The sequence below is a fragment of the Dipodomys ordii genome, unplaced genomic scaffold (assembly GCF_000151885.1).
Source record: "Dipodomys ordii isolate 6190 unplaced genomic scaffold, Dord_2.0 Scaffold7, whole genome shotgun sequence".
In the NCBI taxonomy this organism is placed as follows: Eukaryota; Metazoa; Chordata; class Mammalia; order Rodentia; family Heteromyidae; genus Dipodomys; species Dipodomys ordii.
The window spans coordinates 21,369,051-21,380,912 of NW_012267223.1; the positions used below are offsets into that span (position 1 = coordinate 21,369,051).

An 11,862-nucleotide genomic window follows, 5' to 3' on the forward strand; every position below is an offset into this window, starting at 1 on the left:
TCTTCAGCTCAAGGCTAGCGCTCTACCACTTGAGCCACAGCGCCACTTCCGGCTTTTTTCTTTTTGCTTATGTGGTGCTGAGGAATCGAACCCAGGGCCCCATGCATGCCAGGCAAGCGCTCTACCACTGAGCCACCTTCCCAGCCCCTTATCAGGGGACTTTTAACCCCTTTCCCAGCTTCCAATTACTCTTAATCTCTCTGTCTTATGCTCAGAAAAGGAAGATTACATTTGGTCTATGAGATGAGTGAAATAGTTGACTGAGCTCCTCATTTGCTTTGGGTGTGAAACTATTGGTTCATTTAGACTTACTAGTTATTGTAGGCACTTTGGGTGGTGAATAAATCACTAAAGCTTCCAATTATTATCTCTTACCTCTCTTCTCTGTGCTCTGTCCTACCTTCCGTGGCCTTCTCGCTGATTCTCTAACATATCAGGCACACTCCCCTGCTGGGGATCTCACTTGCTGTTACTTTTCTTTAAAACTTATCGTTGTCCAGGAGATCACAGGGTTTGCTGTGCTCACAGAGACACTTGTCTAGAGAACCACTTCTGCCTGTGCCGCCCTTTCCCCCAAACCTATGTGAGAGAACACACCACCCTACTCCTACACTCTGCCTTTGTGATTCTGTAGTCTTTTCATTCCTCTTATCAAGAACTGAAATGCTATTACTATCTTTGTTTCCTTATTTATCTAGTCCTCTAGAATGTAAGCTCCAAGATTGTAGAAACTTAACTTGTGTAGTTTTAGAACAGGATTTTTATCAGTTGTGCTATTATTGGCATAAACTGGATTTTTTTTTTTTTGTCATGAAAGGCCATCTTATGCAACCTATAGAGTGTTTATCACCTTTGTATCCACTAGATGCCAGTAGTACCCCCTACTCCAGTCTTAGCATTTAAAAGTATCTCTGGACATTGCCAGCTGTCTCCTGGGAGAGGAAATCTCTCTGCTGGTTCAGAGTCATTGTTCTAGAGCAATACTTTAGCACACAGTAGGTATTAATGGCTCATGTCTGTTATCTTAGATACTCTGGAGGCTGAGATCCTGAGAATCGGTATTTGAAGCTAGCCTTGGCAGAAATGTCCACAAGACTCCTATTTCCAAAGCCACAAAATGCTAGATTGGAGGTGTGGCTCAAGTGGTAGAGCGCTAGCTGGCAAGCAAGCTGAGCAGGCCCAAGGACCTGAACTCAAATTTCAGTACTTGGGGGGGGAAGGCAATATTGTAAATGGTTTAAGTGGTAAGTGCTCAGTTCAATGATGGTTGAGTGAATGAATTCAGCAAGAAAACCAGGGTAAAATGTTTCTTCTTTTCTCATAGATACACTGTTCTTTCTGTCTTTTTGGTATGTTGGTATGCTTTTTTCCTTTCTTTGTCTTTTTGGTATGTTGGTATGCTTTTTTCCTTTCTTTGAGACTTGCTTGCCTTTTTATTTATTTATTTATTTTTTTGTCGGTCATGGGGCTTGAACTCTGGGCCTGGGCGTTGTCCCTCAGCTCTTCAGCTCAAGGCAAGAGCTCTACCACTTGAGCTGCAGCACCACTTCCGGTTTTCTGGTGGTTTATTGGAGATAGGAGTCTCACGGTCTCTCCTGCCCGGGCTGGCTTTGAACCGAGATCCTCAAATCTCAGCCTCCTGAGTAGCTAGGATTACAGGCGTGAGCCACCAGCGCCCGGTGCCTTTTTATTTTATTTACTTTGCCCATCCTGAGGCTTGAACTGAACTCTGGGTGCTGTCCTCTAGCTGCTTTTGCTGAAGGCTAGTGCTCTACCACTTGAGCCATAGCACTATTTCTGGCTTTTTCTCTGATTTTATTGGAGATAAGAGTCTCATATATGGGCTGGGAAGGTGGCTCAGTGGTAGAGTGCTTGCCTTGCATGTATGAGGCCCTGGGTTCGATTCCTCAGCACCACATAAGCAGAAAAAGCTGGAAATGGTGCTGCGGCTCAGGTGGTAGAGCACTAGCCTTGAGCTGAAGAGCTGAGGGACAGTGCCCAGGCCCAGAGTTCAGGCTCCACAACTAACAACAACAAAAAAAAGAGTCTCATAGACTTTCTTGCCCAGACTGGCTTTGAACCGTGATCCTCAGATCTCAGCTTCCTGAATAACTAGGAGGTGAACCACTGATACCCAGCTATTGCTTGCCTTTTTAGATATTGTAACTTACTTTTTATTTTTTCCAAGTGCTGGGTTTGAATCCAGGAGCCTCACTCACGCTACCACTGAGCTACAATCCCTATCTTACATTGCTTCTTTTAAATTTACTTTTGTCTTATTTAGGCTTCTACTCTATGCTATAGAGTAACTGGAGAAAAATAGATTCGGTGCTGGGGAGCGGGTAGCTGGCTGGCTGGCTCACTGGCATACTAGTCTAGGAAATCTTGCGTTTTTAGTTCTGCCAGAAAAAAAAAAAAGATATGGTGGTGTTAGTGCTTAGACCTTATTGGGTAATTAGACAAATATATGAAATGGTCCTCTCAAGATTAATTTTTATTTAATTAATTAGTGTCCAAACTGGTATTGAGTCAGCATATAGGGTTATTTGAGTTAGTACTTGTTAAATGCTTACCATAACTGGGTAAGGTTGATAATGGGATTAAATCCAGCCTATCTATTCAACTCCAGTTTTACTTTTCATTTTTTGCCATTTTTTCTTTCTTCTTTCTCTTTATGTCTTTCTCTCTCTTTTCTTTCCTCCTTTCTTTCCATCCTCCCTTCCTCCCTTTCTCCCTTCCCCCTCTCTTTTTTCCTTTCCTTTTCCTTTCTTTCTTCTATCCTTCCTTCTTTCCTTTCCCTCCCTCTCTCCCTCCCTCTCTCTCTCCCTTCCTTCCTCCCTTCCTCTCTTCCTTCCTTCCCTCCCTCCCTCCCTTTCTTTCCTTTTTTTTTTTGGTCGGTTGTGAGGCTTGAACTCTGGGCCTAGGCGCTGTCTCTCAGCTCTTCAGTTCAAGGCGAGCACTCTACCACTTGAGCTACAGCGCCACTTCTAGTTTTCTGGTGGTTTATTGGAGATAGGAGTCTCACGGTCTCTCCTGCCAGGGCTGGCTTTGAACCGCGATCCTCAGATCTCAGCCTCCTGAGTAGCTAGGATTAGAGGCGTGAGCCACCAGCGCCCGGCTTTTCTTTCCTTTTCTTTCTTTCTCTTTCTTGCCTGCCTGCCTGCCTTGCCTGTCATCCTTCCTTCCTTCTTTCCTTTCTTTCTCTCGCTTGCTTGCTTTTTTCTTCCTAGTGGCACTAGGTTTATATGCTGGTTTGACTTTCCAGCATGGCTTGGTACACATGGTCTGTCATATGTACAAGAGGCTATCTGTGAATATTTTCCTATGTCTTGAACTCATTAATCATATGATTTTGAAGCACTTCTGTGGATTGAGTGATGAGGTTGATTATGTAATCTTGAGCTTTTCTTGTTGGTAAATTGAATTCAAGAGAACCATTGTTTTTTGCTTGCATTCTTTGAGATCAAGAAGTAGGACTTCTAAATGGGGTTGGATTTCCTTCCTTCCTTCCTTCCTTCCTTCCATCCTTCCTTCCTTCCTTCCTTCTTTCCTTTCTTTCTTTCTCTCTTTCTTTTTAAGTAAAAAGAAACTCCTTCACGAATCTGCATATCATCCTCCTTCGGGGACTATGCTAATCTTTTTTGTATCATTATTCTATGTGCTGCTGAAGTGAGCATGGGATTTGGAAAATCAAAACCTATTTTGGAGGTGCTTGTTGCTCTTGCGTTTAGGTTTTATTTAGATTCTTCTGCCTTAATCTTCTGAGTAGACAAAAAAAAAAGAACATTTTTTTTGTTCTTTCCTTTTTTTGTGTGTGTGCCAAGATCTGGTTACTGTCCCTTAGCTTTTTCCACTCAAAGCTGGTGCTCTGCCACACTCTGAACCACACCTCCACTTTACCTTTTTTGCGTTTCCTACAGGGCTGATTGTCTTTGAACCGAGATCCTCAGATCTCACCCTCCTGAATATCTAGGAGTATAGGTGTGAATCACTGGTGTCTGGCTTTTTTCTCCTCAAGGAATAAGGATTGAACCTAGGACTTTGTGCATGTTAGCAAGGACTTTACCTTTTGAGCCACACCCTAACCTCCTTTGGTCCCTGCTTTAATGTCTTAGGGTAAGTCAGTTCCCTGTTTTTTCCCCTTATCTATGAAATGAAGATTACTTACAAATTATAATAGGAGGCTGCCAGTTGCTGGTAGCTCACACATGTAATCCTAGCTACTCAGGAGGCTGAGATTCCAGGTTTGAAACTAGCTGGGACAGGAAAGTTTGGTGAGACTCATCTCTAATTAACCACCAGAAAACCTGAAGTGGAGCTGTGGCTCAAAGTGGTAGACCTGAAGTGGAGCTGTGGCTCAAAGTGGTAGACTGCAAGCCTTGAGCAAAAAAGACTAGAGACAGAGCTCAGGCCCTGAGACTGCAAGCCTTGAGCAAAAAAGACCAGAGCCCTGAGTTCAAGCCCATAACTGGTACACACACACACACACACACACACACACACACTTACATATGTTGGTACTTTGTGACCTGCTAAGGCACTTTTTGTGTGATAATTACAATCTAATTGATTTGATGGGTGTAACTATACCAGGTGTCAGTGAACTGTGGCTCCTGAGTCACATCTGTTCCACAGCTTGTTTTTATATGGCCTACAAGCTAAGAATGGTTTTTATAGTTCTGAAAGATTATAAGTATTAGAACTGGGGGGTGTGGTTCAAGTGGTAGAGCAAGGAAAAAAGCTGAGCAAAATCTCAATGTCCTGAGTTTAAGCCTTAGTATTTTTGCCCCCCTGCCCCCCTAAAAAAAGTCAAAGTCAAGAAAATGAGAAGGGGACTGGGAATGTGGCTTAGTGCTAGAGTGCTTGCCTAGATTGCATGAAGTCCTGAGTTCAATTCCTCAGTACCATATACACAGAAAAAGCCAGAAGTGATGCTTGTGGCTCTTGTGGCTCAAGTGGTAGAGTGCTAGCCAAGGAAGCTCAGGGACAGTGTCCAGGCCCTGAGGTCAAGTCCAGGACTGGCAAAAAAAGAAAAAAAGAAAATGAGGACAAGGCCATAGACAGGGAAAATATATTTGTAGAAGACAAATCTTTTTTTTTTTTAAGACAAATCTAATAAAGAACTGTTACCCCAATTACACAAAGATCTTTTAAAACTCAACATTAAGAAACAGAACAAAGGTAGATGATGGTATCTCAAGCCTGCAATCCTAGCTACTTTGGAGACTGAAATCTGAGGAATGAAGTTCAAAGCCAGCTTGGACAGGAATGTCTGTGAGACTCTTATCTCCAATTAGCTACCAAAAAAGCCAAAAGTAGAGCTATGGCTCAAGTGCTAGAGTGCTAGTCTTGAGCAAAAAAGCTCAGGGACAGCACCCAGACTCTGAGTTCAAGCCCCAGAACTGGCACACACATACACACAGAAAAATAAAAAAAGGAAGGAAAGAAAAGAACCTGGTTCGGGGCTGGGAAGGTGGCTCAGTGGTAGAGCACTTGCCTTGTATGCATGAGGCCCTGGGTTCGATTCCTCAGCACCATATAAGCAAAAAGAAAAAAAGCCAGAAGTGGCGCTGTGGCTCAAGTGGTAGAGTGCTAGCCTTGAGCTAAAGAGCTGAGGGACAGCGCCCAGGCCCAGAGTTCAGGTCCCATGACCGGACCCAAAAAAAAAGAAAAGAAAAGAACCTGGTTCATAGGAGTGAAAATATAACATATTTATAGAGCGAGCACAGGCTTAGCATGTGTTCATTTCCCAGCATCCCTTCCCTCTCAAAAATACAGATGCCTCACCAAAGAATATGTATGCATGGCAGATAAACAGTAAAAAGATGTACAATTTTTAGTCATGTCATTAGAGAATTGGGGATTAGTTAAAGATGCCATTACATGCCTATTGAAGGGACCAAAATCCAAAACATGACACCAAATGCTGGCAAGGATATGCATCAACAGGGATTCTTATTCATTAGTGGCCAAAATGCAAAATGATATGGCCACTAGAGAAGAGGTTTGGCAGGTTCTTAGAGAAGTAACATACCCGTAGCATGTGATCCAACTGTCAGAATTCTTGATATTAACCCAAATGTGCTTAGGACTTGCATCTACTCAGAAATCCTCACAGGAATGCTTGCAGCATCTTTATCTATAATTGTCAAAATTTGGACACCACCAGGATATCCTTCAGTAGGGATGGATAAACAGACAGTCATATATCTAGAAAATGGAATTCACCACTAACAAGGAAGAGCTGATATGGTTGTGCTTATTTTAGCTTCCTGAGAAGCTAAACTGGGATAATTACTAGAACCCAGAAGTTCAAGACTAACCTAGGCAATGCAGTGAGGCCTCCATTTTTAAAATTGGTGGGGCTGGGCATGTAATTCATTGATCGAGTGCTTGTCTTGTATACACAAAGTCCCTTGTTCATTCCACAACATCAGCTGGGGAGAGGGAACTATCAAATCATATGAAAAGATATGGAGAGAGTGATTGGGAATGTGGCTTAGTGGTAGAGTGCTTGCCTAGTAAGCATGAAGCCCAGGGTTCGATTCCTCAATACCACATAAACAGAAAAGGCTGGAAGTGGTGCTGTGGCTCAAGTAGTAGAATGCTAGCTGTGAGCAAAAAAACAAGTTCAGGGACAGTGCCCAGGCTCTGAGTTCAAGCCCCAGGACTGGCCAAAAAAAAAAAAAAAGATACAGAGAGAAGTAAAAAAGATAATTTTTTTTTGGGGGGGTCCGGTCGTGGGGCCTGAACTCTGGGCTTGGGTGCTGTCCCTCAGCTCTTCAGCTCAAGGCTAGCGCTCTACCACTTGAGTCACTGCGCCACTTCTGGCTTTTTTTCTTTTTTTTCTTTTTGCTTATATGGTGCTGAGGAATCGAACCAGGGCCTCAGACATGCAAGGCAAGCGCTCTACCACTGAGCCACCATCCCAGCCCCTTTCCCTCTTTTTTTTTTTGTCAGTCTTCAGCTCAAGGCTAGTGCTCTACCACTTGAGCCACAGCGCCACTTCCGGCTTTTTTCTTTGTGCTTACGTGGTGCTGAGGAATCGGACCTAGGGCCTCAGGCATGCAAGGCAAGCGCTCTACCACTGAGCCGCCTTCCCAGCCCCAATAATTGTAAAAATATAACATAGCATATAATTTAACTGTGACAGTGTGGAAAAGGAAAACCTTGAAGAAAGGACTATTTTAGGCATGAGTGGGGAAAGGCAGAGAGCGTAGGATTTATAGAATAGTCTTCAGTATGATACTACAGAACAGTAGAAAAAAAAAAGAACAGTAGATATAGCTTATTGTGTACATTTGTCACATCAAGTGAACCCCATGTAAATTATGAACCTTGGGTAATAATGGACCACTTATAGATTCATTGATTGTAACTAATGATCCACTTTGGTAGGTGATCATGTGCATATGTGGAGACAGTTTTATTTAAATTCTCTGAGCTTTTTGCCCAGTTTTGCTGTGATCCTAAAGCTTCTCTAAAATACAAAGTTTACTCATTAAAGATTAAAGGTATGACTCAAGTAGTAGAGTACTTAAGACTCTGAGCTCAAACTTCAGCACCACCAAGAAAATCAGAGTTGGATTAGGGAGTTCCTGATATACATAAATCCCTGAGTTTGAGTTCCAGCACCATAAGGGAAAAAAAATCTAATAGACTGGATGTTGTCCACATAGCCTAGAATATTTATTAATTGCCCTGATTTGGATCTAGGTGGTGAGATGCTTAGGCTCTCAGTTATGCCAGTCCTGTAGACTTCCTGGACACTAAGTGTCTCTATTGTTTTGTTTTTTCTTTTTGTCGGTTGTGGGGCTTGAACTCTGGGCCTGGGCTCTTCAATTGAAGGCCAGTGATCAATCACTTGAGCCACAGAGCCACTTCCAGTTTTCTGGTGGCTAATTGGGAGAGAGAAGAGTCTCACGGCTTTTCCTGCCCAGGCTGGTTTTGAACTGTGATCCTCAGATCTCAGTCTTGTGAATTGCTAGGATTACAGGCATGAGCCACCAGCGCCCAACATAAGTGTCTCTAATGTTAAAAGTTGTTCTTAAGAATTTCTGGCTTTTTTTTTTTTTACAGGTATATGAGTGACCTACAGCTGCAAATAAAGACGGAGAGAGAGCAGTGCCAACTGCGAGCAGGGCAAGGATGCCAATTCCTCCTCCCCCCCCACCCCCACCTGGCCCTCCTCCACCTCCCACCTTTAATCAGGTAGGTATTTGGATGACATCTACTACCTTTGCTTACTTTTTTGACTTTCCTACAGATACAGTAGTATATCTAGAAAATGGAATTCACCACTAACAAGGTGTAGTGGTACTCACTTTAGCTTCCTGAGAAGCTAAACTGGGATAATTACTTGAAGCCAGAAGTTCAAGACTAACCTAGGCAATGCAGTGAGGCCTCCATCTTTAAAATTGGTGGGGCTGGGCATGTAATTCATTGGTTGAGTGTGCTGTGGCTCGAGCAATAGAGTGCTAACCTTGAGCAAAAGAAGCTCAGGGGCAGTGCCCAGGCCCTGAGTTCAATCCCCAGGACTGGCAAAAAAAAAAAAAAAAGTTTTGGAGGGCTTATTCTTTAATTGTGTTTTGTTTTGTTTTCATTTCTGGGGACAGTGTGACAATGTAGCCCTGGCTTCCCTTGAACTTACTATGTAGCTAGCTTATGATAGCCTCCCACTTGTCTTCCTCTTTCAGCCTCCTGAGTGCTATGATTATAGAATTGTGCCACTGGAACTAGGAAGGTGGCTCAGTGATAGAGTGCTTGCCTTGCATGCATAAGGCCGCCCTGGGTTCAATTCCTCAGCACCACATAAGCAGAAAAAGCTAGAAGTGGCGCTGTAGCTCAAGTTGTAAGATGCTAGCCTTGAACTGAAGAGCTGAAGGATAGCACCCAGGCCCAGAGTTCAGGCTTCACGATTGGGGGGGAAAAAAAAAAAGAATTGTGCCACTATGCCCAGTCTTGAGGAATAATATTTTTAAATACTTATACTTTGGTTGGGTGCCAGTGGCTCACACCTGTAATCCTAACTACTCAGGAGGTTGAGATCTGAGGATCGCAGTTCAAAGCCAGCCCCGGCAAGAAAGTCCATGAAATTCTTATCTCCAATTAACTACCAGAAAACCAGAAGTGGCGCTGTGGCTCAAGTGCTTGCCTTTAGCTGAAGAGCTGACAGCACCCAGGCCCAGAGTTCAAGCCCCACGACTGACAAAAAACAAAACAAAACGAACAAAAACTTATACTTCACTAAAAATATCTGTGGAAAGATTAGAAAATGCAATAGAAAAAGAGGCTGGGTGTGGTGGCTCGTGCCAATAATGCTAGCTGCTCAGGAAGCAGATTGAAAAGTTGACAAGACCTGTCTCAGCCATTAAAAGAAGCTAGACAAGGTGTACATGCCTGTTATCCCGGCTACTAGGAAAGAGTAAAGAGGAGGGCATAGTCCATGCTTGCTGGGCTAACTATGAGAGTTTGTTGAAAAGTAAAGCAGAAAAGGCTGGGGGCATGGCTCAAGTGGTAGAGTGCTAGCCTTGAGCAAAAGAAGCTCAGGGACAGTGTCCAGGTCCTGAGTTCAAGCCCCAGGACTGGCAAAAAAAAAAAAATTAATTCCTATATTCACAGTGGTGTGTACCTGCAGTCCCAGCTACTCAAGAGGATCACTTGAAGAGGCTGTGTGTGTGTGTGTGTGTGTGTGTGTGTGTGTGCGCGCGCGCGTGCGTGCGCGTGCGTGGGCGCATGTGTGCATGCCAATTATGGGGCTTGAACTCACAGCCTGCACTGCCCCTGAGCTCTTATGCTCAAGTCTAGCACTCTACCAATTGAGCCATAACTCCATTTCTGGCTGTTTGATAGTTAATTGGACAGGTAAAAGTTTCATGGACTTTCTTGCCCAAGCTGGCTTCAAACCTCAAGCTTCGGATGTCAGCCTCCTTACTAGGTAGGATTACAAGTGTGAGCCACTGGTGCCTGATGTGCGCAGACTTTTTAAGGGTTTTTTTTTCCTCCCCTTGGACTGGTGCTTGAACTCAGGACCTGGCACTGTCCCTAAGCCTCTTTGTGTGCAGAGCTAGTGTTCTACCACTTTTTGTGAGTAGTTTACTGGAGATAAGAGTCTCACAGTCATGAGGCACTGGCGCGTGGCTTTTTTAAGGGCTGCTTCCCACCCCCACCCGCACACTTGTGGTGGGGCCTGAACTCTGGACCTGGGCTCTGTCCCTGAGCTCTTCAGCTCAAGGCTAGCACTCTACTACTTGAGCCACAGTGCCACTTCCAGCTTTTTCTGCTTATGTAGTGCTAAGGAATCGAATCCAGGGCCTCATGCATGCAAGGAAAACATTACCACTGAGCCACCTTCCCAGCCCAAGGGCTTCTGATACATGTTTTTTTAATTGTTCGTTGTTTTGTCGGTTGTGTGGCTTGAACTCTGGGCCTGGGCAATGTCCCTTATCTCTACCACTTGAGCCACAGCACCACTTCTGGTTTTCTGGTGGTATTTATTCGAGCTAAGAGTCAAGGACTTTCCTGCCTAGGTTGGCTTTGAACTACGACCCTCAGATCTCAGCCTCCTGAGTAGCTAGGATTATAAGCATGAGCCACTGGTACTGGCTTAAAATCACTTTTTATAAAGAGCATACCAATTTCTCTACCTCAGGTAGTGTAAGTGTGTTTATTTCTCTGAATTCTTATGATCACCATAGGGTAGTTATTCATTCTGCACATTATTTGAGCTTCTTTAGTGTGCTAGACATACTAGAAAGAAGTGAACAGTGGCCTCTACCATATGAGGCTTACAGTGTCTTCAGTTACCGGTGTTTACTAGCTGAATAGGAAATAATGTTGTGTTTTAGTCTCTCCCCCCTCCCCCCCAGTCCTGGGCTTTTTAGTTCAGGGCCTGGGCACTGTCTGAGCTTCTTTTGCTCAAGGCTAGCACTGTATAGCTTGAGCCATAACACCACTTCCGGCCTTTTCTGTGTATGTGGTCCTGAGGAATTGAACCCAGGGCTTCATGCATGCTAGGTAAACACTCTACCATTAAGCCACATTCCCAGCCTGGTTTTGATTTTTTGTACTTAAATAATATTATCATGCTTGAAGTTATTTCATAGCATGTCATGTAGTAGGGGTTTTATATTTTCCCAAAAGTTAATCAGTTGTTATCCATATCTCATTTAGTCAACTATCCATTCTTTTTTTTTGTCGGTCCTGGGACTTGAACTCTGGGCCTGGGCACTGTCCCTGAGGTGTTTAGCTCAAAGTGAGCACTCTACCACATTGAGCCACAGAGCCACTTCCAGTTTTCTGGTGGTTTATTGGAGATAAGAGTCTTATGGTCTTTCCTGCCCAGGCTGGCTTTGAACCATGATCCTCAGATCTCAGCCTCCTGAGTAGCTAGGATTAAAGACATGAGCCACTGGTGCCTGGCTCCATTCATTTTTTGTGTTTGCCAATGCTGGGGCTTGAATTCAGGACCTGGCCTATGTCTCTGAGTTTCTTTTGCTTGGTGCTAGTGCTATACCACTTGAGCCACTGCTCTATTTCTGGCTTATTTGGTAGGTTGGTGGAGAAAGAGTTTCACAGACTTTTGTGCCTGGGCTAGCTTTGAACTGCAGTCCTCAGTTCTCAGCCTCCTGAATAGCTAAGATGATAAGTATGAGCAACCGGTGCCCAGCTTGTCTATCCCTTTTTTACTGATGAGAAATACAATTAAAAAAAAACACAAATAAAAAACAACCCTGGGCCTGCTTATGGAATTGTTTTTTGTTGGATATATTAACTCTGTTCCTATGCTGCTGTTACAATTGATCTTGGCCTTTTTCTATTGTTGTTGTTGCAAGTTTCATTTTCTTTTTTTTTTTTTTTTTT

The 11,862-nt window shown here is 43.7% G+C and overlaps 1 protein-coding gene across 1 annotated transcript in view; it reads left to right on the forward strand.

Moving 5' to 3' along the window:
- Wipf2 (WAS/WASL interacting protein family, member 2) overlaps positions 1-11,862 on the forward strand; it is a 61,716-nt gene that overhangs the window by 26,148 nt on the left and 23,706 nt on the right. The window contains exon 2 of the mRNA XM_013037150.1: positions 8,080-8,211. Within this exon, the coding sequence (XP_012892604.1) occupies positions 8,149-8,211 (63 nt within the window). The 5' untranslated portion in view covers positions 8,080-8,148. The remainder of the gene's footprint in view (positions 1-8,079; positions 8,212-11,862) is intronic.